At 38.2% G+C, this 27,421-nt stretch overlaps 2 protein-coding genes across 5 annotated transcripts in view; one reads left to right on the top strand and one right to left on the bottom strand.

The window, feature by feature from the left end:
• Positions 1 to 233: 233 nt before the first annotated feature.
• Positions 234 to 11,399, top strand: LOC124404001 (sodium-independent sulfate anion transporter-like). The gene is made up of 9 exons (XM_046877796.1): positions 234 to 363; positions 6,227 to 6,456; positions 7,235 to 7,430; positions 7,736 to 7,956; positions 8,033 to 8,597; positions 8,681 to 8,907; positions 9,051 to 9,224; positions 9,563 to 9,725; positions 10,045 to 11,399. The coding sequence occupies exons 2-9, from the start codon at positions 6,247 to 6,249 to the stop codon at positions 10,185 to 10,187; spliced, it is 1,899 nt and encodes a 632-aa protein (XP_046733752.1). The 5' UTR covers positions 234 to 363; positions 6,227 to 6,246; the 3' UTR covers positions 10,188 to 11,399.
• Positions 11,400 to 13,184: 1,785 nt separating this feature from the next.
• LOC124404191 overlaps positions 13,185 to 27,421 on the bottom strand; it is a 55,936-nt gene continuing 41,699 nt past the window's right edge. For all 4 annotated transcript variants that reach the window (XM_046878134.1, XM_046878132.1, XM_046878133.1 and 1 more), the window contains exons 4-6: positions 17,251 to 17,539; positions 16,426 to 16,644; positions 13,185 to 15,288 (exon numbers count right to left, since the gene is read on the bottom strand). In XM_046878134.1, the coding sequence (XP_046734090.1) occupies positions 13,231 to 15,288; positions 16,426 to 16,644; positions 17,251 to 17,539 (2,566 nt within the window). In that variant the 3' untranslated portion in view covers positions 13,185 to 13,230. The remainder of the gene's footprint in view (positions 15,289 to 16,425; positions 16,645 to 17,250; positions 17,540 to 27,421) is intronic.

The raw sequence follows: 27,421 nt of genomic DNA, 5'->3' as shown, positions 1-27,421 counted from the left end.
TATACAATCGCACGAAATAGAGTTTCGAAAAACGGCGAAGAATACTTGCACAATATCACATATTCCGTATTACACATCAGACGTTTTTTTATTTTCCGTTTTATCGAATCACGTAGCTTCTAATTCGCGCCTCACCTCAGGCAGCCCGCTGTGCAGCAACATGCTGTTCTTGCCTATGTGTAGGTGACCGAGAGAGTGACGTCATAGGCGGTGGGGGCAGCGAGTCGGGAAGTACAGCTAGTTACCGTGGTTCAGCCGTGGTGGAGGCTGCCGCGATGCCTAGTCGCTCTTCGACGGTGTAAAAAAAATGTGTGACGTTATAGTGAGAGCGAGCTAACATTAGCCGAAGACATACTAGCTTGGGTAAGATTTTACGGTTGTACATAAGCGCGGAACTAGAGTGTGATTCGATCATTTAAAACGCCGCATAACAATTGTAGCGAATAAGTGAAGAAATCAATAATTTATATACACGGTGTGGACATTTATTCACGTTACAGAATGTGAACGCATTGCACACATTCAGAAAGCGCTAGCGGTCAAAAGTGTTTGTATGTTTGTGCGATTAACGTGGGACTTACACAAGCAAGTCATATAAGAATATTCAGTTTCAAAAAGAAAGCGAGAAAGGCATCCCGTGTAACGTAATAAAATTTCAAATTCGGTGTATAATCTGTGTTAGTATAATAATCCTTATTGGTACGCATATTATACACTGATAATAATTTGTCAATTCAACTTTACTGTGAGGCGTCAAATTAATACAGAAAAATTGAACAATTATTCAACCCTTCCAGCGCAACCTCCTTAATTTCATATCTCGAATACGTGTTTATCTGATGTGTACGTCGAAGATTTTCGCGTTCATTGATTACTCCGTGCAGTATCTATACAAAACACGCTCTGCAGTACAAATAGACTAATTCAACCTTTACGTTCGAAACGTGCGCTACACGCAATTTCGTAATATATTATATTGAATATGTCGCGTTCAGTGCTGCAATTTAATATGGTAAAAACAATTAAGTCGAAGGTCGCGGTTCGATAAATGCGACCGTACGCGGTTCGTTTTTATACCAAGCATTTCGCTCGCGAGTTTACGATAATCTTCCTCTTGACTACACGTGCTGCCAGTATGCGAAATAACTGAACTTCCGTTTTATTTGTAGTTTAATGACTTTGCTACAGATCGATCTTAACATCATACGAAACTGTGAAATATAACTCTAAGGACCTGTTTCGAAATGTTAATGTAATACAAGATCGTTCTAAGTTTGTTATACTTAGTCATGTGTGTCGCAATCAACGCAATGCACATGCACTTATATAAGCTTCCGAATAAGTCCCTGTTTTTTGAATAATCGCAACCCAGTACGCAGCTTGAAGTGTAAAGAGGCTGAAATATGGTGACTCAATGTATTAATATGTATTTAGATTGAAAACAAAAATATACACGTTATACAGGTATAAAGTACATGTGCATTACTTTACTCATCTGGAATAATATGAACGCACTTGCAGCCTGTTACGTCGCTTTACTTGGCTAGTATTAATTGTTGTAATTAGACGGGGTCGATTTCCCAATTCATAATTTCAAATGGACTTGGGTTGATCTGCGTCCATGAATTCTTCTTGTTTTATGATACGGAACGTATCGATTCGCGCTTTCAATTATCCCTACTTACGAAATATGCTATTACAGAAAAAAAGAGTCTAGGAATAATTACGACCCTTACGATAGGTAAATTTTTTTTTGCAGATCGCGAGAAAAAAATTCACATAATACGTAATATACGTTAGAAATGCACGTGAGATAATTTCAAATGTGAAAATATTTTCTTCGCAATGGTTTTTAGGGAAAAATATTTACCCGGGATGAAACCTAATGACTTACAACGAGCAAATCAAACCGGATAAAATTACAAGTAAGCTTATATATGCGGATATTACAGATATCGTCTCAGCACTTTTTGCACCCTCAGGATAAATTTGGCAACATACCTGCTACGTGCATGCATAACATACTTACGTTCTAATTTCCACCTACAAGTTGGCGATCAGTGATTGGCGTCGATCGGCGTTATAACGAGGATGCAAAAAGCACGAAGGTTGTTTTCGCGATTACCTCCCGACTTCGACTAGCGCTTAGATCCGATTCGTCAGTCGATCTTACTTTCTGTCGATTACTGCACGGTCTTGAATATCGTGCAATGTGGGTACCTACGATTCCCGGTGAAGCTGCAGGTATCCTATATAAGTATCGGTGCCAAATGACGCCGTGGTTCAGTGCACGGAATGGAGCGGACAACTTTACACAAGCGAAATAGATTCAAGAACCGTCCGCTTAGCTCGTAGAACAATCATTAGTGTCATCATACCCCGCCCAAGTCAAGTGTGAAAATAATATATACGTATGTATATGAATATACTTTTTGCCATTACGGATTGTACAATTCGAATTAACAATTAAGTTAATTGTAAGCTCATATATCCGTCGAGCTATATTTATACCTACACCAAGTTCTGCACACGTTGGACTTTCGGCAACTCGATAGCCGACAATTTTCTTCACATATAATCATTTTATTGAGCAGAAATTTCCTTGTTATTATTTCAACAAATAGCTACAGGCTTTATTATTAGATTTTTTATGAAATTTGTTCAATTTGTACAAATATAATCGCTGCTAAGTGTGCGATGCAAAGTTTTAAAAACTTTTCTTAATCCTTGTGGAGATTAACGGATGAAGTTTTTTTGAAAATTATTTCACTGTGCCAACAAAAGTTTTTCTTCTTTTTCCTTTCGTGAGAAATGGCTAATGCTAAATACTATTCAAGGGTCAACGATTGGATGAATGCGCGATTAACGAATTGCGGTAAAAGTAAACGTAGGATAACTGTAGAGCATAATTAGGAACCAGTTTTGACCCCACTTCCCCCATAACTCTTCATCTTGCCAGCCGGGAAATCGTTTATTTTCTATAATTACCGCTAACTCGTGTTTTCGCGACTGATTAGTTTCTGCCATAAACGCTGCCGGGACTTCTTTGATTAATTGTTTACAACGTAACTTTAAATTGGCGATAAATGATTGCGCAAAGAGTTCAGCTTCAGCTTTTATTGCAGATACGTATCATGGAATTACACACACACGTATGTATATATGGGGCATTCCATGACATCTCGATCAAGATTCTACGTCAAAATATCTCAGATTGGCTTTATAATTTTTTGTAGGAAAGTACTTGGCGAAAAACGTCATTACAATTTTTATTGGAATTTTTCGGCTAGTGTATCTAAAGTATGATTTAAAAACTTGAAAAAACCCCACTTTCAAAATCTGACAAAATCAGGAAAATCTCATATAATATAACAAGATTTTTGATTTCTATTAGAAGATTGAGATTTCGTAATTTCAAGGGATAAATAAGAAAAATTAAAAAAAGAAATTATTATTATTGGATTGCATTTTTGATATAAGTATAAACATAAAAGCTCATTATAATATCATTTTAAATAGACAGTTTATGGCTCATATTATAATGAGGTATTATGTTCATTCTTATATCAAAAATGTAATCGAATAATAATTTTTTTTAAATTTTTATTTTATATTTTCCGAAGTTGTGAAATCTCCATTTTCTAAAAGGTGTCAAAAATTTGCTACATTTTCTGGGATATTCCTGAATAATTTCAAGATTTTAGAAAGTGAGTTGTTTTTTCAAGTTTTTAAATTATATTTCAAAGATACGAAAAATTCTGCTAAAAATTGCGATTGCATTTTTCGTCATGTACTTTTAGACAAGAAAATAATAAAGCCAATCTGAGACATCGACGTCGAAACTTGATCAAGATATCATGGAATTCTGCCTCATTTATACGTACTCGATTCGAACGATCATTCTTATAGATCCCATAGGCGAACCGGCGTTTCACTCGCATGATCACGCAGCCTCCGATGCTCCATATCTGCAGATCACATCCTACACCTACCTATCGAATTAACTTGTGCCTACAAGGCAGCGAAGAAAGAAATGATTGTCACTTCATTATTTGATTAGGATCAATCGTGGGCAATAAATCCGTGTATCTGTCTATCCGTTGATACGCGCCGCGATGCTTATCCCTCAACTTTCTATCCTTCAATTATGACACATGATCACAGCGTTGGGGTCAACGTCTGCATAATTCATTAGCTAAACACAGGCCGAGTAACGTATGTACGTCTATAATCTTACTGACGATCGATCAGCATTCCATTCGGGAAACTTAACATGAAAGAGTTCAGTTGGTATATATTTTGTATACAATACTAGCTGGAAGCAAAACATGAAACCCATCAAAGAGCAATTATTTCTGTCTCACGTTTTTTTCGAATCTGTGAACAGAAGATGAATAAAGTTGTTGAAATCATCTGATCACGTAAGCGAAGAGGTGAAATTCATCGCAACGAAAAATTCGTGTACATACTTTTTTCTCTGACCATATACCCATAATACCTATAGCAAAGTGATGGTCGTCGTGGAAACGAAAAAAGTTCCTATTATTCTCAGTCGTGATAAATTTAAAATGCGAAGATGCGAAGGAAAATTGGTTAAAAATAAACTGGAGAGAGAGGAGGAAAGAAATCGTCAACGTTTGTATAAATTAACGCTGCACCTTATCGCATGTAGTTAGTTTTTACATGCGTATATCGAGCACTTTGATAATTGGTGATGTAATAGCGACGATTCGATACGTTTCAAGGGCAAAGTATTTCCGGTTATTTAACGAATGATAAAATTTTGATTTTATCAACGACGAGGTATACACACAATAGGCGTACGTCTGGTTTACTTTTATTATTTTTTTCCCGATCACAGACGAAAGTTAAATACATAAATCGTTTAACCGTCACGGCAAGTAATCGTCGTTCAGCTTTGCGCCGTTAACATACATTCGGAATTTCGCTGATTTGAATAATTTCGCCTCTTCGCTTGCGGGCACATAAAACATCATAATTAAATACTTATTTTGCAGCAAAGTGGAGAATCGTGGTGTAGAAGGTACGCAGTGAATGGATCGAATTTTACGCCACGGTGCTCGTTTTACTCCTTCAGTTTTACGATTTCAAATTCCGATCAATAATAATTATACAGCACTTGCGGTGTCGCGGTCGTGAGCAAACGTGATGTTTACTGTTGCACTGAAAAATTTTCAACATAATCTAGGTATGTACGTAGATACGTGTGTCTAACAAGTAGAGAAACGTCGGCCTTCATCCACGTGCGAACGTGCCCTGAGAAAAACTTGCGCCTTTCCGCACGAATTATTTATTATAGACTTGAACGGGGTTAACAATAGCTCCTAACTTACTCTTACATCATCGAAAACCTTGAATGTGTCATGCACATCGTGTAATCAAATCCTCTATTAACATACAACTTACAAGTAATATTTTTACTTGAAAATTGCTTCTACTGCAGTTCTTCAAAACTTAGTTATCAAAACGAGTTATGAAAACGACAAAGGCAAACGTTGTAAGTAATAAATGAAGATTTTGGTTATTATTCGACGTACAGAATGAAATTTATTCATTTAAAAATAATAAGAGATAATAAAATTTTAACGTATTGACTAAAGAAGGGATCAAATTTAACCGCATCATCGGGTTTTTTTTTCCTGATAAAACTTTCGTGAAAGGACCTCGCAGAATCCTTATGGAAATTGGCTTCCGGTCGATTTGTCTGGATTTTTCAGTATATATTTTGAACTGACGTGTTTTTCTTCAATTTATTCATACATTTTTTAAAACATTTTTTTCGCAAGCGAAACAAATTAGCATCGAATGGTGTATATAATACATAAATGTATTTGGAATTTGATAACGGTGCGTGGTATTTTTGTTCGGATACCGATTATTTAACATTTAGAAATGATCCGATCGCCACTGATTACGTTACACCTGACTGATTAGCCGCAATCACGATACACTTCCGTAATTATATTACGGATAAAGTGTAAATACAAATATGAGTGATAAAAATGATTCATGCTACTTGTATATTACATGTATCCCGAGTTACGCGGACCGATAGCAATGATAGATCCAAATGAATTGATAGATTTTAAGGATTCAACCCCCCATCTCCTCCCCCCCCTGCTTCCAAAAAAAATCAACAAAAAAAAAAAAAATTCCCTACAATTTGAAAGAATAATCCTGACAATTAATTGACGTATTGACGCAGGTGAAACGCGGCTATTAAAAATGGCGGTCAAACAGGAGGATCGATGGCGGAATCGTAGGGGTGCGGGATGCTTGATGAAAATGGCGAAAAAGAGGGCACCGATACTGTCATGGCTTCCGAAATACAATTCGGAAAAATTGTTGAGCGACTGCATCGCCGGTGTGACGGTGGGCCTGACGGTCATACCGCAGGGTCTCGCCTACGCTACACTGGCGGGTCTCGAGCCACAGGTAAAACGAGATCAGTAGTTACAGTGCGCAGTTTAAATCACTTATCGCCAACCATTATCGAGTCGCGTTGAATGGTCGATGTGTGATTGTTTAAATTCGACGCGATCGAACTGTTTCACATACTGAAAAAGCTTTTTTTACGGCATGGGCATTGAAAAGTCCACTTTTTGTGGCAGTTTTCGTTCCGTAAAGCGAACAAAGTTGCGGAATAAAGTCTTTATTCCGCAGTTTGGATGCGCAGTTCGAAGTGCGCATCCCAAACTGCCGAATAAAGTAGCTTCGTCGAACAGATCACGACATAACCTCACTCTTCGTTTTGCTTTTCAATGCCCATACCGTAAAAAATATTGTATGCAGCATGCCCGTAAACCGTCTTTTGGCTCGGATAATTTCAGTACTCGCTTCCGGCTCGCCTTCAGCTCGTCCTGAAATCTTTATCCTTGCCAAAAAAACAGGCGGTTTACGGGTATGACACATACATAGCTATTCTCCTGCTAATCTAGCGCATCGATGAAAATTTCATTTTTTTATAGATGCCTACTTGGACGTACTAGAAAAATTTAGTAACTTGGGCATCCTTAACTTCTTCAATTGTTCTCACTATGCAAAATAGTGATTTTTACTTCGAACGTCTCGGTATACGTTAAGCTTACTAACTTCAGCCTCACCAAAATCCATACAATTTTTTCACCTGGCTTATGCTTGTACATACTTACGTACAAGACCTCTTCAAAAACCTCCATACGGTAATCGTAACTTGAAATTTTTCTTGCCGTAGTACGGACTGTACTCCGCTTTCATAGGGGCGATGGTCTACGTCGTTTTCGGCTCCTGCAAGGACATCACCATCGGCCCGACCGCCCTGATGGCCCTCATGACGAACCAGTACGTCAAAGGCAGGAGTGTCGATTTTGCCGTTCTCCTGGCCTTTCTGTCCGGATGTTTACAGCTCCTGATGGCCTGTCTGCGCCTCGGTGAGTCAACAGTCTCTGCAATTAGGATAGACGCGCCGTTTTTGGCCACCCTATGGTAGGTACCGTATAATCGGGCCACCAATTCGTCCATTCAAAGTGAGGAATTGAACAAAAATGGTACAAGACTGTTTGATCAGCTACATTAATTGTGAACATTGATTCTTGGTCAGTTGAGTGTCGAGTCAAGAAGTTACACTTTACTAGTCATGTAGGACTTAGGCGAGGGTGATGCAGTGAGTTTAAACCTTGTTTCTACCCAACCGCATGACAGATTGGTTAACTTGTGCTTCCGACGTCCTGAACAGGTGTCCTTGTGGACTTCATTTCGGTGCCGGTGACCGTGGGTTTCACTTCGGCAACCTCGGTGATAATCGCAGCTTCGCAACTGCCGAGTTTGCTGGGACTGAAACTCAAGTCATCCGGGTTTCTGGATACTTGTACGAAAGTCTTCTGGAACATCGGTCAGACGCGGCTCTGGGATGCCGGGATGAGTATCTCCTGCATAGTGGTTCTCCTCCTCTTGAGGGTAAGATAACGTTTCTCAGTTACTTTCCGTTGAAGCTTGCAGTACCTGTTCCGTGACGTTTGTGTACTACTTCCAGAAATTGAAAGATATAAGACTGACGAGAGGCGGCGAGAAACCAACTAAACGGCAAGAGGTTCTCGCGAGAATAATGTGGCTCGTTTCGACGTCGCGAAACGCCATCGTGGTCATAGTGTGTTCGGTGATAGCGTACAAAATGGAGACCTCTGGTTCCGGTTCACCGTTCCGACTTACCGGTCCGGTCCGTTCTGGTCTACCGGAGTTTTCCCTGCCGCCGTTCTCGACTCAGGTTGGGAACCGGACACTAACCTTCCTCGAAATGTGTTCGGAACTCGGCTCCGGGATCGTCCTCGTACCCATAATCGCCGTCCTTGGTAACGTCGCGATAGCCAAGGCCTTCGCCAGTGGTGACAACATCGACGCGACGCAAGAACTGTTCACCCTTGGACTCTGCAACGTCTTCGGGTCCTTCGCCAGCTCCATGCCGGTAACAGGTTCCTTCAGCAGATCGGCGGTGAATCACGCGAGCGGAGTGAAGACTCCGATGGGCGGAATTTACACCGGAGTCCTGATCCTGTCGGCGCTTAGTCTGCTCACGCCGTATTTTTACTTTATACCGAAAGGTGATTAGAGGACGACGAATTGAAAGGTTGCAGGATCCGTTCGATCGAGAAATTGTTTGTACACCGTTAAAACTTTCTTTCAGCTTCTTTAGCTGCGGTCATTATTTGCGCTGTGATATTCATGATCGAGTACGAAGTTGTCAAACCGATGTGGAAGTCTAGCAAGAAGGACCTCGTACCAACGTTCGTTACTTTCTTGGTATGCCTCGTTGTCGGAGTCGAGTATGGTATTCTGGTCGGTGTTGGAATCAATCTGATGTTCCTCCTCTATCCCTCGGCTCGGCCCACCATAAACGTCGAAAAGTGTGTCGTAAGTATATGAGCAATTATTTATAGAGAAGAAAGTCTTACATGGAATCATCTCTGTTCATTTATACAAGACATTGCTCGGGCGTTGGCGGTTTGTCCGATTGTTCTAGAATTTTCCGATAACCTCACGCGTTTAATTTGCAGACGGATTCTGGTGCGGAATATCTTCTGGTAACACCAGGCAACAGTTTGTACTTTCCCGCGGTCGACTTTATCAGACAATCAGTTGGTCGTGCCGCAAGACGAGAAGGTTGCAGTCAGCTGCCCGTTGTCATCGATTGTCGGTTCGTCCTCGGAGCCGATTTCACCGCGGCAAAGGTATGAAAAGCCCTTTAAAAGTAGTGGTGACAAAATTTGGGAATTGAAATGGGAAGTGAGAATTGTTTTTCAATTACCAAGTAATTTGGGTAGAATTTGAACCATGAAATGCCCGTCAAACGGAGAGTAATTCTAACTACTCAATCCTATTCCCATTGTCTGTTTTATTTTATTTTATTTTTTTACTTCGCTGGTTGTGAGATTAACAAACATGTTGTTCTTTCTGATTAATTATTGTCTTTGCAATATGTAAATTACGTGCATTCGACCGTAGTGACAAAAGAACACTAAAGTAAATAGCAGCCAGTGTTACTAATGAAAACATGTTTGACCATCAGGGAATAGCTGCGTTAATAAATGAGCTTAACAACCGCAAACAAGGAATATATTTCTATAATCCAAGAGCTGACGTTGTTGCCGTTTTGAAAGGCGCCTGCGGCGAAGATTTCCAACACGTTTCTACCCAGGAGGAACTTGCCTACCTCCTCTATTCTAATCCAGGTAAGAAATCAGCCAGATTTTCATCTACCTCAAGATTCAAAAAATGTAATTTTACTTGTAATTTAAACAACGGTTCGTCACTTCCACTTACAAAAAAGCTTACTCTAGAATTTTAGCGCATGCTTGTTAGAATATTCGACCGTTAGCTACTTACTCTGTATAGAGTGAAATTCCGGGTAAAAACGAATTTCACATAAGCAAATGCGAGTCAGATGGAATTCTGATGCTTTGAATTTCGGTGCTTGACTCTAGAGTCTACCGAGTTTCATTGACATGTGAATTTACGCATATAAATTTCTGGTCATTGATTACCTTGTAGACAAATCAAGACAGCTCTTGGAAGTGAAGCATGAAGAATCTCAACCTCTGTCAGGGCTAAATTCGGGACTTGTACACAGAAGTCAATCGTCCCACGAACTGAACGAGGTTACAAGTACACTGCTCAACGCCAGCGTGGCTTGAGATAGAAAAAGAGACGGCTGTAATCCGTATTTATTATTTAATTAAGAATGTTCGTCACCCTGGGAGAAAAAAAAACACAAACAGGCAGATGTTATGATTTCAGTGACAAATACAAAGTACAGTTTGAAACAAAACCTCGCTGTGTTTATATCTCTTTAGTGTTTTAACCTCGTAATTGTAATTGTAATTGTAATTGCATGGAAGACGTGTATGTAATTCTAATTTGTTTGATAAAAATTTTTGCATTTTATTCCGTAGAAGATGAGAATCAAGACTGGATTAATACGAAACACAGATGTATCAAAAGTGTAAATGTATGCCTTGAAACTGTAACATTTGAAGCTGATATTATTTCATCTATATAGCAAAAATTATTATCAATTTTTACCTGACGACAAAGTTTAATGTCTGTACGATGTAGTGGGTCGTGGATTTACGTGCGTTTTTCACATGTAGACATAGAAATATAATTTGCACCGGGAAAGCGGGCTAAGCTGACGATTCTAGACTTTCGATGTTTTTTCTCCCCTCCTAAACTCCAGCTCGTAATAAAAAAAAAATGATTTTTAGTAACAAAAAGATCGAGGTTTATTTAATTTCACAAATTCGCGCTATGCACAAATTTATGCACGAAGAGAAAAAAAAAAGAAGAAACAAATAGAATATTAACCTCGTCCTCTTGCCCCGCAGTTCTACTCGAGTCTAGTTATTAATGTGTACAATTTTGACAGAATTCACTGATCAGTGAATTCGCGAACTCTTTTTGATATCACAAATTTTTAATGGATATTTTATCCTATGCGGTATGAGTAACATGAGTATTTACTTAAATTTGACATTTACCGTAGAACCTTAAGAGAAATTTTTCTTACCTGTATAAATGATATAAGTTTAGTAGTTTCTTATACCTGTGAGTATTTTTACACTGTAAGTACTTATAACTAATAAATACAAAAATAGCTAATTATAATAATAATATGTTCTTTTCAAGAATCAACAAGTCGTATTAAATACGTCACACATAATTTGTGGGAAGCTTTATAAACAGCCATCCCGCATTTGTTCTCTTCCAAATCATGTCTCCTTGAATTAGTGATTGGTGTGTAGAAAAACTTTAACAACATACTTACACATGTAGGTGAAAATAATCCCCCACGATAATTATTATACACCGGAATAAAATATAGACTATATAAAAAGAATTTTCTTGTTTCATTCCAAACATTTTTTCCCGCTCCAGCTGTCTTCAAGTAGAAAAACTAACCGGTTCGTTTGTAATAATAAATTCCGTCGACGAGAGCCGCGACGATATAATGTTCTATGTTGGAATTTGTTTTTTTTTTTTTTTTTATTATTTATACAAACAAATATGAATATTGTGTATATAATACACGGTATACGAAACTAACTAAAAAGACTGAGCAGTGATTCGAATGAGTACAAAACACTATCGTGACACCGCTCAAATCTATTTGTGGTACAGTTTATGTTTTACTTGGATATGGTAAAAGATACATTATATTATACTAATAAATTAGAATTTAAAAGTAGGCCGGAAGTTGGCGCGGAAAAATCTGTTCCATGAAACCGTTGTCTGCAGCTCTATCTCTATAGAGTTGCTGAAACTGAATCACCGTATTTGTGATACAAAAAAGTCACGATATCTTTTCCTTCTTTTCTTTCATCAACCCTTCGAAGCAGTCCGTTTTAATCCTAGAATTGCATTGAACCGCCCAAAATCAAATATATATATATATTGTATAAAAAAACGAAGTAACGCATAAACTTGTAAATATGAAATTTCTTCATTCTTTTCATAAATTCAAACTTGCTGGCGTTATGTTGTTTCTTTATTCATTCATTCGTTAGTTTTCTCTTCTACTCGATGTGGCAAGATTTTCTTTTTCACGTTTTGAATTGAGAAGAGATCTACTAATCACGAGAAACATAAATTCGTAGAAAATGAGACGACGGTATGAAATTTTTATCTTTGCTTCTTTTATCCGTGGAAATGAAAATGATCAGTCAGAATGAGTCAGAGGGGAAACAAAGCGAGATAATCGTTACGCTCTTGCGAAGAATGAAAAGAAAAACATAAATAAAATAGTGATAAAAAACGAAAACAGCTCACGCACTTCTGTTTTAATGTATTCGAAGCACGCGGAAAGGTTGACATTTTTACAAGCTGTAAAAACGTGACTCAAGCATCGCGTCGAATGCTCGTACTGGTATAAGAATAACGATTAGTATTCCTATCATGTTTTCCTGCAGATATATACTCGTCACATTCGTCGTGCCGTCGCATGATATCGGTACTGAACGAAAGTAAAACAAAATACATAATGCATGCATTCATCAGTCGGTTGGGTTTGCAATCAGACAATCATTGTAATAAATATCCGAAGATAACGAGAGTGGAGAAATGAAAGGAATTAATTCCTTAATTCCTTCTTTCTGGATTTCTCACGTTTCTGTTTTACTTCCGCAATGATTTTTCACAGATCAATGTAGACCGATGTTGTTCATTATAAATAATCGATTGCAGCGTCTTTATATTATTTAGTAATTCGTGAATTACGAGATAAAACCGCAAAGCATTTGCCGTTCTACCTGATCCGAGAAATGTATATTAGTCATGTTATACATCCATGTAATATTATTAAAATCAACATATTGCACACACTTTGTCGTTAATCATAAGGTACGATTTTCTTATAATAAATCTACAATAAACCTATACTATCCATACTGCGTTAATTAACTACAATTAAGACCATGTTAGAATCTGGACAAGGGATATCAAGGTAAAATTTCTTTAGGTTATTGATTTTCCAAACCTAGACAAGTTTCTAACAAAAAAAAAAAACAGATAAATCGTATAAATTACAATTTGTAATCTGAATTATCGGAAGATCAAATAAAAGACATCGACCGGTAGCGAAATCGTGGATAAAAAAATCGACTCCGGCCTAACTGTCTCTTTTATAAATTATATATGTTACCTGAAGTGAAAGCTTATGTGAAAAAAGCTCAAAACGCGGTATCAATAGAGACCGGAAATGACGTCGGTGACCTTGCCGTGTTTGTTATTACCGGTGTTGGTTTGCAGTACGATTGAATTTCTGCAGGGAATGACACCTTCCCTAGCGGATGTTAATTTGGCCTGATTTAGATTGTTCCCGGAATACTTTCCGGCGTTAAACCTATTCTTCGAGAGGCCAAAGGCGTCGTAGGATCTCCCAGGAAGGTAGATCCCCGACTCGTTCGAGCCCTTCGAAAACTTGCTGTCGACGCTCTTGTCGACGGAGAAAGATTCAGGCCGACTTGAACCGGAAGCGGATAAAACAGCGCGGTTGCATGTCTGCGATCCGGTCTTTCTCGAGTTGTTCAATTCGGTCTGATAGCTCCACTGGAAGTTATTACCAGGAGGAGCAGATTTGTCGGCGTAAAGCTCGTCGCTGCGCAGGTGCTTGGATCCGAGCTTGCAAAAGCTCGCGTAAAACTCATCATTTCGTATCTGTTGTCGGTTGTCGCGAGTCGCGCTCTTGGCCCGTTTATCGGGCCTTAACCGGGCCCCGTTTTCTCCCCACTCCTTCTCCTCGGTGAGAACGATATCGACCATGGAATCGAGGCCCTCGTCAATTCGGTCGAGGGACTTAGTCAATAGACTGGAATTCTTCGGGCAGGCTTGCGATTCGCTCCTGCGCGCCATCTGCGTGACGACCGGTTCCAGGTCAAAATTCGTAACGTAAAAAAGTCCCGCGTCACTTCCGCCGCGGGATGAAGAAGCCGGGGATTCCTTGGCACCGAGGGAGACCTGATGGAACGACTCGGAGCGGCGCATCCCCGTTCCACTATCCGCGCTCAGGTTATCGACCGAGTTGAGACTCTCAAACTTCCTTATTCGCCCTTCAACCCCACTCTCCGACCGCCTCACTCGCTGCCCGCGACTCCTGGCGTCAAGACAGTCTTGACTCGAGGTCCTGCGCAAGGTCTTCCTCCTTCCTTCCTGCGCGCTGCCTTGACTGTGCGCTCTGTGACCGACGAAGCCGGCTCGCCGCGCCATTCCGCCGTCGTAGTTGCGGATGGTCTTCTTGGACTCAGTCTTGGGTATGGGAAAGGGAGGAACAGGTTCCTCAGAGGGATATTTAAGCCTCGAAGCACTGAGGAGCGAGTCGCTGCCGTCGCCGAGGGTCTCCTCTTCGACCTCCTCACCCGGTGAAACGTAGGGCTCTTCGTTACCGGCGAAGCCGCATCCGCGCCCGGCCAATATGGCGGAGATGCAGGGGGCGCTGCGCTTCGGTGGCTGTGGGTGGATGATGGCGGGCACAATGGCCTCCTCGATGTCAGGCCCCTTAACTAAGATCTTGAGGCTCCCACCCGCGGAGGATTTGCTCACCGTCGATCGGCCCGAGCTGAGTTTCCGCGTTGCCGTTGAACCTGAGCAGCTTAGATCCTCCGAATCGGCGGGTCCCCGGCCTCCGAAGTACGTCACCGGGTTCGGCTCGTTTCGCGGGGTCTTAGGGCCCCCGGGATTGTTCGGTCGCGAGCTCGCCGAGGAGCAGGATTCGGGTGGTCGACGCTGTCCACGCTTCACTCCTCCGGCCTTGTCCTCGTACTCCTCCTCCGCGTCCTTCACGATGATCCGCAGCTCCTCGATCACGTCGTCGATCGTCGTCTCCTGGTCGTTGTCCGGCATCCCCGAGGCCTTTGGCCCGCCCTCGAGATCCTCGCGCTTCAGAAGCTCCTCCGGGGTGCTCGAACGCTCCGAGGAACTTATGCCCTCGTCCTCGGCGTTCAGCGAGGCGTTGTTGTCGCCCGGCTTTGAGGGCAGCTTCGAGGCGTTGTATCCGTTCATGTTCGCCACCTGGAGACTCTCGATCTGTCGCTGAAGAGACAGGATCTTCTTCCCCAACATCCGGCACGTTTCCTCCGCTCGCGACGCCCGGTTTTGCAACCCCTCGACGTCCACGCAGTTCCGGGACCATCGGTGCACCTCCTTACGTAACAACTCCGTCATCGACTCCTCCACGCTTGAGTCCAGATCCGTCAACCATTCTTGAAGCACCTTCGGTTCCAGACCGGCTTCGCAGGCCTCCGCCTGTATCGGATGTTACGAATTTTATAATCAGTTTGCGTTGGGTGAATGATATCAGTTAGGCTTGATCAAAACTTTTTTACAATATTGATGGGCGTTGGTCAAAGTTCAGAAAGACAATCGTTACACCGAGAAGACAAAATTCTAGATGGTTAAACACCGAATGGTCAGAATGGTCTATATGGCTTTGACTATTCGGAACTTTGAACCAAACTAAAAATTTGTTGGGATCATCTAGAATATTGTCGAGATTGTCGTTGAAACGTTGGAAAAATCATTCTAATGACTTCACCTGAGAGTGTTTTGGAAAAAACTCAACGTAACCATAAATAGCGTATGTTGAATGAAAATTCAGCCGTGAAGCTACTGATTTGAGAGAGTAGTAAATTCAACAGCTGGAAATCAAATTTCAGTAAGATGCATCGCTGAATTAAGTTTCCTTCAAAATAACGGACGGGGACCCAAACCAGATAATTGAAATCATCGCAAGCATTCGAAATCATAAAAATTGTTGTAAGTTTTGCATTGTGATCGTCAAATGGTTTCAATTCATTAACATTAATTTTTATTTATTTTCCATTTCTCTAGATGATTTCCACTGATTTATATTGTATGATCGTGGTTTCCTCTTATTCTATCCGATCCGGAAATCTCTGAAAATCACCCAAAACGAATAATCAAACTAAAATCATAAATAACCCTGAAAATCAACAAAAGCCACATGATAATGTAGAAATCAATATAACTCATTCGAAATCAATGTCAACGTTCTGAACTCATTAAGTCTCTTGAAATTGAATGATTGTAATTTATTTCGGTATACTTGAATGTTAGAATATCCTAGGTACTACCATTATCACACAGTGTTCAAAACATTCTGAACATAACTACAAGAAGTTTCGTTTTTCGATAAAGACTAGAAAAAAAGAATCAAACAAATGATGTAATAAGAAAGAAAAAAAAAACAGATAACTGAGCGAAAAAACTTGACAAGCAAATGAAACAAGATAAACTGATTCGAAAATTAACATATCGTATAATACGGACTACCAGCATAGAGCGATTAAGATGAAGAATAAAAAGAATGCAAATAAATTCAAGAACGATAAATCGCTTCTTCGACCTCGCGTCGTCGCTTACCTGAATATAAAGTTTGGTCTGCGCCCGGGGAGCGGACTTGATGAAGGCGTTCAAGAAGGAAATCCCGGCGACGCGAAGAACAATGGCTGCGCTAGGAGCGAGCAGAGCTCCGGCCAAAAACCTGAATCTTCCGCCTTCTCCGTACCTCAATCGCAAAGTTGAAACAGCCTCAGAGACAGCGGCATGGCCGCCAGGTGCTTGACAGACTCTCGTTAGTAGCTGTAAATTTAATGGATTCGTAGGATAAACGTTACGTCGACATCATCGTACCGAGCAGGTACACTTCCATGTACGTATCCATACGTATACGTATTAGTCTAGCAGAGTTTACCGTACATTCACCATGAGCATCCGTCATCGTGTCGCTTGTCAAGCCACGAGTAGAAATTTATTTACACGGGATGAGAAGAAGAAGAAGAAAGAAAAAAAAAAAAAAAAAACAAAGTTGCTGTAAAAAGAGTGAATAATAAAAAGAAAAGGAATCAAAAAACTAACGAACTTCGCCGTGAAAAATATTCACCGATTCCTATCTCACTGCGGAAGCTTACTTATGATGTTTGCGTGTGCGAATTTAGCAAAACGCAAACGGAACTTGGCTGCCGCAGTGTAAACATCTGAAGAAGAATTAATTATACAGAATACGTGACTAAAAGTTAGATACATACTAGGTACATGAAATTATGCATATTTTATAAAAGAGACAAAATAATTTCTGAAATATTTATCGTTGAATCAGAACAACTTCGTTGACGATCGAAATAGAAAGAAAGAGAAGAGAAAGAAACGTGTCTCCTTATCGGTGAATAAGTCAAACCATCAATTTACCTGTAAGGCCAGAACTCTGGAACGATTTAAACTGCTCGTGAGGCAAACGGCTAGAGCCAAAAGCCCAGGTTGAGCTTCGATAAGAAGTCTCGGAGCGTCGGCGCATCGTTCACCACAAGCAGCGAGACACTCGACGCATCCCAATTCGTCCAGGGCTGCCCTTCGAGTACCGATTCTCGGACCAGTTTGACCGGAGGGTGGAGAATTCTGGGCGAGTTGGACGCCCCTCAGGGTCTCCAAGAGCAGAGTTATGCCGTCTGCCGGTGCCGAGGCGAACTCCTGGACGAAACTGAAACGAAGCAAATCACGTTCCCTTGAGTTTTTCGAAATTGTTTTTTTTTTCATCTTTTTACACCGCTATTTTGTTAAATAACATGACATTTCATTGAATCAAAATAATTTTTTATTAAATTTTTACAATTTTTAAAAACTATCAGCTGCGTATTATAATATCCGATTAAGAATTGTTTTTATCGTCGATCAATGTTTACTTAGCACCTCTGAGCCTCTGCATTTTATAATTTTTTCCTCCTGTTAACGAAAAAATAAATCAAAATTCAAAATCTTAATCAGGATAAGCACAAACATGGCTGAGAAATTTCTTTTTTCACGCAAACTAAGGAGCGGAAGTGCATGCAGTCGAGCTAGACTCTTCTAAATATTTCATTAACCATGAAAATAGTTACTTGCGATCCAGCAACATTAATCAGAGCTATTATAGTCTGGCAGACTGAGAGAAAAAAGTCATTGAAGTAACTAAACAAGTAGTCACCGGCGGCAAAGTAACAGAATTTTTAATGAATTTCAACTAAATTTAGTTGATCCAGTGACTTTTATTTCTCAGTGATAATATTCAGTCGTAATTTTGAAACCTTTGGTCATTCATATTTTTTGCTTCGACAATCGATTAATTGATTTTTTTGTTCAATCAATTTTCCAGTTAATCGATTGATCGTTTCTCCGATTACACAATCGATTAATCGACGGTTTCGAATCATATTCTGATTGACCTGGCAAATTATCACGACGCAACTTTGATTAATCGATCAATCGAACTCGTCGATAATTCGATTAGTTAGACAAACGGATAAGCGAAATCATCGACTAATCGATTAATCGAAATACTCGATAAACCGATTAATCGCGCAGCATCAGTTTCTATTTGAAATTCGAGTCCAGCGTCTCGTTGGCGAGGCACCAAAGGCAGGATACAAAGTGTAATAAGTATAAGCGTAAAGAGTCCTGGCATGGAGTTGCATACATATTGGTATACATGCATACATAACCTATACGCTGCACGTGACATGCAGAAGTTGCAGTATAATAGGTAGGCAATATTTTATGCCGATCGTGAGTAAGCGCGGAGGCTGCACGCGGCTGCATTGTTCTGTCCATACAGCCTAGTGTGTAGTTATAATACGAGTATGTAAGGATATTGGTTGCATGGAGAAAAATGTGTCAAGCGAATGCTGAAATAATTGGCCCCGCAGGACCACCGCCTCTTGTTTTCCAACTTCTTGTTGTACCTCTGCAGGCTCAAGTGAATACCTGCCTACAGGTATAGGTATGTAGTACCGAATACGTTATACATCCATGTACATAATGTACATATAGGGCATTCCGCTTCAACTAATCATTTTTATTGGATGTTTAAAAATGGCGGCTGATATTGAAACAAAAAATTTTTTTCGTTATAGTAAATTTAGAAAAGGCATGAATAATGAGAAATGAAATATAAAAATAAAAACTTTCTTAAGATGGTACGTTCGTATGGTTCATAAAAATCAATTTAAATCTCCACGAGATGGGGTTCAAAATTTATATGTATAGGGTAAAGACGAGAAATTAAAAAAATTTGCAAATCGTTTTCGAAGACTTTCCGCTGTCGTAATCAGATTGTACAAATTTTTGACAAAATTAAATAATGTCACGATCAACCGATTTCTGACAATAAGTTGGCGTGGAACGCCCCATACGTATATATGTGTATATATATGTATATAACACAAGGGGCAAATTATGGCTGAAAACCGAATCGCTCAGCGTGCTTGCTTCTCCTGACAGCTCACCTTGATTTATAGATTCTTTTCCTGCGGCGCAGCTGCCGTGCTCACCAAACATTCGCAACTTCACTTCTCATCTCGCAACAAAACGTAATTGCGCAACCTACTCCGTGATATTCGCGTCTCGAAAAAATTTAAGTGCCTCGATCTTGGATTCCTCATTGCGAAAATTTTGGCTTTCAAATCGAGTGGAGAGAGATAGAAAATAAGAATGAAAATAAAAATAAAGGAAATATATATAATATATAAATTAACAAAAAATTTTCTCTTCTTTACGTTTATTTCCAGGCAAAAAATTTATACTTCATAGATATTTAACTATAATTTTAGCTATAATCTTATGGTAATAACGTTAATAAAAGGAATATCCATTTTTGGCCAACCACGATCTTCATAAAAAGTTCGAAAGGGTGTCGGTGGATTTTATCACCACTCTGCGGTACTATAATCTTCACGTGAATATAATGTTCAAGATTTACAATCGTCTGCTGGATTATGACGCGGTTTAAAGGCGAATGCCAATTTCAGAAGGTCACAAGAGAAAAAAAAAAAAAAATAGAAACGTACCGTACGACTTTGAATTTAATGATTTCCATAGTCTGCCCGTCACACTCGGTTTTCGAAAACCTTCGAATTCCCCTTCGAAAAATAATATGTTAACATCCATTGAACGTGTATAGATATTTGAATATCTATGACGGAATGTTATATATATTCAACAGTATTTCTGTAGACCCACGATCAGAGCCTGATACTTCGCAATCGCATAGATCTATACATCATATAGGGAATTCTGGCCATGGCTATAACAACGAAATCCACCCTATTTCGCAATCTATTCCTAAGATCTTTTCCTCGAGGAAACGATAGGGGATAATCTTGAATTTACGTGTGTCAGTGAGTATATTTGTAGTAAACACATGCAACAAGCACGTGTTTACAAGCTACTGCAACCGATATGCATATATACTATAGAAGGTCTTGAATTAGGTATACCCGAGGAATAAGATGCCCGTATCGAAAGGCTAATGATCTTGAGATTTCCTCGAGCTCGTCTCCTGCGTATAGCGCATTCAGCCTGTACGATGATGCAGGTAAAAGGATGTGCCGCTAGATTGGTCAGCTGTTAGCTGATCGTGAGCTCAGCTCGTTCATCCATCCGATAGAACGAAGGCTGAGAGCTGCATGTTCACGTCACTCGTCAATTTCCGCATCAAGTTCCCCAGAGTCGAACCGGTGTGTAAAAGGATGTGAAAAAAAAAGTATATATGAACTTATACGTCGTCCGAAGCGGTACTTTCAAAGCTTTATATAAAAAGCAAATGTACACGTACACGTACGTACGTACGTACATTTACAAAAATTTTTTCGACCCGTTCCAGTAATTCCCAATCAATCATTCTATGCGTAAGAACCTAATTCAGCCTTAATTATAAAGGTATAAATAGAAGGGAACTTATATTGTGTAAAGGATGATCAAATCTCTCCTTCGGGGGGATCGCGACGGCCATTTTGCCGACGAAGTGATTCAATTGCTGCTACCGTTACTCGATCTTATTCCATTCGAGATTTCACCCAGGTTTGCGGGTAAAAGATGAAACGACGAGTATAAACGCGGCTTTCCTGCGGTACATACGAGTTGAGCAGCCTGAGCTTCGGGTGAAATTTAAGTGGGAAAAAATAGGGGCGTGGCTAAGCAATATGGCGGCGAGAACTGGACTGTTGGTAAATTGCTATGTATTTGGTCAATTACGCGAGTACGAAAGTACGGAAAACTCAGTGCAAGCTGTGAAGCTTTAGTTGTTTCGCAAGGAATCGATATACCGCAAAAAGTACGACGAAAGAAATCTTTTAAAACTAAATATGGCACAATCGGAGTAACGCATTACTTTTCCACCAGATGTCGCAGCAACATATTTTTGTTTCCAAATTGGTAGGGAAAATTGGTTTTTCTTTTTTCTTTCTCCCTACTAACGAAGTTTAAGAATTGGAAACGATCATTAGTTTGCATCGCAAGTCTGGTATTTTCTCAATAAATCTCGAATAAAAGTAAATTTTTTTTCATGACTGCACCTTTAATCTTGAATAACTTTTGAAAGAGTTTATTTATAAAAAAATCATAAAAGACCATATTTGTAGAGCATTAAATTCTCTAAAAAAATATGTACCGGAAATTTGTGTACATTGCCTCGTTACTGAGCTGAAAAATTCAGGAATAATAAAAATCATTTTCTCATGTTAATCAAATGGAAAATGGAAAATTGGGTTCGCGAACCTCTGAACATTCATATTAAGAGATATAGATGCAACTATTAAACATGTGACAATATTGTAAAAGAAATATTCGATTTTTTTACTTAGTCTACTCTACATACATAGTATAATCGATGCTGCAGAGCTCCGTCAGGTCTTATAAAAAATTGAAACGCGTTCTTTGGCCGAGAGCCGGGATCCGCGTATTCCATGCTGTGCAATAGTTAACGAAAAACGTGAGTGTCTCTGCATGAACGGATGTATGTACAATTAAAAATTAAAAAGCCCCGAGTCACCTGAAGTGAAGCATTTTAGCTATGTGCTTGGGAAAAGTGAGCAAATGATATTCCTGCTGTTATTATAATAATGATAATGACTGCATTGTGGTACCGGTTGCATCGTATATATTATGCAGCGGAGAGCTCTATGCACTATTCATAAACACACACGCCTGCATGAATATGAATCGCCCTTCAGGAATTATCAAACAGTTCTTCAACCGAGTCCTTTGAGCCAAGGGTCCAGAGAACGGAGATAAAAAAGGGGATAGAGCAAGAGGGAAGGCTTGACGAAAATGTCTAGGGTCTTTGGAATGTCGAGCGATAATATAATTCGTCCTTTGCTCAGGACCAGCGTATGAATGAAAGAGGAAAAGTTGTCTGGTATAATATTTTTAGTGAAAGTATAAATTTGAAACATACGAAGAAGATTTATAGATTGGATGATATTTTAAAAATGCGTCCGATTTATTTTTGATGAATAAATCTTATCACGATATAGTGATTTTCGAAAAGTTTAAAGGATTAAAAATAATTACCAATATGTACCTTCAAGTTAGAATAATATTGAAAAATTTCTAACTCCTGCGATCTGTTTAAAAATCATAATTGAATATCTAGCGTTTATTCTTCGCGCGAAAAATTTTTCTACAAATGAATCATCGGCATTGAAATCTTTTTTTCGCAACATCGGTATTTTCTATTTTTCCATTTCACCAGGGATCAACGTATATAATAATTTTCAAATGAAAATATCTGTAAATTACTTGTCGAATTAAGAGTAACTATATAAAAGCGATTCAAAAAATAAAATCATTGGAAAATCGCAGTTTTAACGATTTATAATGCAGCTATATTGCGTACGGCATATTGCAAGTTCATACGTTGCAAATATTTATGCTGATTGCAAAATGTGTTTCCAGTAATACGACGTGCAATGTGATGAAATGAAGCGCGATGCTTCGGATAACGTGATATGTAATCAGGTATACATATGTATTTGCTCTCCACCTAGGTTAATTACATGGTAACCTAATTAACCGTCCGTAATTAATAACGATACGCATATGCGATACCTGTAATAATAGACATTACATACGATCACAGGATGTGCGTATAACGTTTATTGCGGACTTTGAATGCGAAAAAAAAAAAAAAATTTAGACCTCCAATTTTGGAAAACAGTAGACGATCCTTGAAATTTAAGTTAATGCAAAGCTTTTGAAATAATTACGTTTAAAAATATTTCCGAGCGATGATAATTTTACAAAAATTCTGAAAAAGATATTTTGCAAACCTTAATTGCAAGGAAACTCGCAAGTAGTATGAAAGGATAAAAAAAAAATAAAAAAATATCGAAGTGTTTGGTAATTTTTCTCCGAGCCTGTGTATAAAATAAAGAAACGAAATGACCTGAATGTGAATCGATGTAAAACGACGGATCATCGATTTATAGAGGAATTCATTGAGCGTGCGAATCGCAGTTAGATGAAGTAACGTATATCAGGTCGGTTGCATAAATACGACGCATCATTGTCGTCAGGATGATATTATGATACACCTGTAATATTCGCCACATATATACATAATTACATATAGAGACATGCATAAACAGAGAAGATATAACGTATGTGCATAACGGTTATACCGAGACTTTATAACTTGTTCGCTCTTGCATTGTGTGCCACGGTTCAGTTATTCGGATACACCTTTTATACTTTATACATACCTACCTACGTATTACAGGCATCTGGACTCCGGCATGCTTTTACGTACCCCTTTATATCTACGACAAAATCTGCAGAATTTCTGCTCGTTAACTCAGCGAGCACAATATTTATAATATCTATAATTTATCCGGGTCGTGATACCGCGATATGAAACCGTACGCCGGCTTTATCGTGTAACGTTATAGGATAAAAATATATATAGGGAATTCCAACGTGTAACCCCCTAGCAATTTCTGATTTTGTTTGTTAAAATTATTCCCGCAATTGTCCAAACTCTGAAACGGTACCCGGAATTTTTTCAGACATTTTTATGTAACTGCTAAGTTATTTATAAATATTTAAGGTTATTTTGACAAGAATACCGTCTTTTATAATCATATAATCGTTATGAAAACATTGTTTTTGTCTATTTTCTCGGTACATTCAACTTTTTTTTTTTTTTTTTATCAATTTCATAATGAAACCGGTTTAGAAATGTTGTAAGTGAAGAACAGAAGTTTCGAGAATTTGTCAGGAATCTTCGGACTGTTTAAAGATTGTTTTAGTTGATTAACAAAATTAAAAGTGCTTGAAAAAAACAAGAAAAATAGAAACAAACTGGCTCATCGTGTGACCGTCCTTGAAAATATTTGGAAAAAAATAAAATATTTGAAAATTTTAAAAAAGGTCCTTTTCGGAACCACCATTGATATTTGTCAATAATAATTAACCAGCTGAAGAAATGATCCGAGAAAAATTTCAGAGTACTGTTTCAGAATTGGGACAATTGGGGGAAAGTTTTTGAACAAAATAAAAAATGGTGAGGCTCAGACATTGGTTGTGTTCGCGTGGAATCCCCCATACATACATGAATATATACATATATGATATTGTTACATGGTATAAGCGATAACCGAGCGATTATAAACAACGTGGCCATGGCGTGCCATATGGCCTTTCGACTTATCAAAATTCCCCGTAGGTGCACAAATAGCTTGATCGTCGAAAGGTTGAAGCAGGAAATAAAAAAATGGATGTTTGACAAAACGAAGAAAACGAGGAAAAAAAACACATAAATCGATACATTGAATTACACAACGTGTATTATATTTATAATTTATTATGCACCCTGTAGAGAATTTAGGCAAAAATAACCGATTCGCGGTCAATATTTGCGTAAATATTGTGTTAGGATGAAGAAAAAAATGAAGAGCAAAAAGAAAATTAGAGTCAAGTACGTGCCAATGAATATGAGCATGTAAGTTTACGGATTTTACATTATACATATATTTATTGTTCGCGTAGCGGTGTTTCAATCATATTTACGTACGTGGATGAATAGATATATATATATATATATATATATATATATATATTTATATATGAGGTATGCGTGTGAAAAGACGTGAATAAATTATACGTCAGTTTTTGACACTCGATCGGAATACTTTCAACGACGAGTGGCTGTTCATAAAAATGACGGGGACAAGTTCCTTTGAGATTATTAATATTATACAGTTTCTCGATCCTCGATCTTGTGCAGTGCTAAATAAATAAACAAACAACTCGATGAAAATATGTCAACTTGGGTATAATTTATAATAGCTGGTATAAACGCGCTGACGGAATAAGAATGTTATATGTATACGGTATATAGATTGCAGAGAGAGAAATCGAACCAAGGTATGAAAGTATAATAACTACGTTTGCCTAATTGTAATTATAAAAATATATTTATACATGCATGTTTAGGGTGTTTAAAGAAAAATAAATTAAAAAAATTTTTCAATCGTGCATCAAAATTTCGTTCAAGAATCTCAAATAGAATATCTCAGCGAAATATAAGCTCTTAACATTGATATTTAAAGATTTATTTTATTTTTTCCGTTTTCCATTTATATAACATGTCGAAACAAAAAACAAAAAACAAATAAAAAAATCGGCAAATTTTGTATATTTTTTCTTTCTCGTAAACTACTTGACTTAAAAACTATCCAAATACAGATTTTTGTAGGAAATTTCACGCAGAGATAGAATTTTCCTAACTCTATAAACGATTAAGAGATATTCAAGATTATGCATAAAAAACGGAGATCCGAGGCGAATGCGTTTGTCAGATAAAATGTAAACGAGGTGTCGATATAACGAAAAGCAAACGTGAATGCAAAGTGAAAAGATAGTACATAATTCTACAGCATCGTTATGAATACATAGATTTACACGCGGAAGGATAAGGCATAGACCTAATGGGTGAATTATGCGTTCGTATAATACGCGTTCTACAGTTATTTTCTACCTGCTAAATTTCACATTATTATACTTTAAACACACGCACCTGACCGCCAGCTCTATCACACGATAATAAAAATTCCGGTATATATATTTATACGTATGGACTGTGTTATATGCTTGCGCGAATGATAAATGTAAGGGTTATTCCACGGCAACTCGACCAGTGTTAAACCGCGACGGTCTCAAAATCATTTTATGTTTTATGTTTAGATTTTATGTAATTTATACGCGAAATTTTAACCTTGAACTAAAGTTTCGCGAAACAATTATTGTCCCGATATTGGAATGATGATATTCCATTAATTTCGCGTAAAAAATTACCAAGTTCTTGAAAACGCTGACTAAAATTGTTATACAATTTTCAATCCGATGATCGAATACTAAATCATGCCACTCATGCCACGCAGTCGACAATTATGAGTTAAATTTTTAACAAAAAAAAAAAAAAATGTTCTCATTTATAACATGATAAAGAAATCCTTACTTACAAAAATGACTTTGTTAAACGGTTGAAAAATCATCGTTGTTTAAATCTCGAAGAACGTAATACTCGATCGTATTCTCAGTTTAAAAATTATCCGGCGAACGAAATAACGGTTGAAAAGGAATGAGTAAAAAAAAATATACAAATTTATATATACATATGTATATATCTGAACAAACTGTGATTGCTTTAGAGCGAGTTTTAACGACGGCGTGAAAATGTTGACGATTCTCGATCGTCCATGGAATGCCCCGTACAAATACGAAGCGCGTAGATGAAATGCATTAAAAAAAAGGCCCGCAGGAGGAGGAATAACTAAAGAGCTGATCACATAAATTCCATCCGATGGGAGCTGCCGATAATCGACGGAAGCCCATGGACCGTCAATTATAAGCGTAAGGTTTAAGAAGTAAAAGAAAGAAGGATAAAAAAAAAAAAAACACACATAAAAGTTGGTTCCAATTTATCATCCTCTGGCTCATTAATAAAACATCTAATAATAAGCCATACATTATTGCACGCTCTTCTATATCGATCTATTACTTGTACGTAGGTACATAATGTACGTAATGGATGGAGAAAACCATGAAAAAAAAAAATAAAAAATGCAAAACCAAATGAATTAGCGACGAGGATCGCGGATTGAGAATTTAGTGATAATATATATGAAATTTAATAGCGTGACATCTTAATTTAGACTTTAAATAGTTGTAAAACTTGACGTATAATCTTGTCGTAGGAAAAATTATTGCGTAGTAACAAGAGTGTGAATTGAGGAAGTTGACCTTTTTATACGAATTATGGAAGTTGTTATATATAGTTATATGAAATTATTATTCGAATTTTAATACGGTTATATATACATGTATAATTTAACTAATCTATAAGCGATTGTGTAAAATTCTCACGTACGGTAATTGTACAGTTTCTAGTTCTGATTTTCTGACAATGATTACGAGGATATATTAAACGTGACTAAATGACGCGATGAAATAAACTTTCACTAATACTGATATAGTAGCAGTATATAATTATGATAAGAGAAAGATTTTGAAACATGGCTGATTACGTTGAATCAATCTTTTTTGGCGG

This window comes from Diprion similis, chromosome 3 (genome assembly GCF_021155765.1).
Source record: "Diprion similis isolate iyDipSimi1 chromosome 3, iyDipSimi1.1, whole genome shotgun sequence".
NCBI classification, from domain to species: domain Eukaryota; kingdom Metazoa; phylum Arthropoda; class Insecta; order Hymenoptera; family Diprionidae; genus Diprion; species Diprion similis.
The sequence above is the reverse complement of the archived record's forward strand: the minus strand, read 5'-3'. Positions and strand labels throughout refer to the sequence as shown.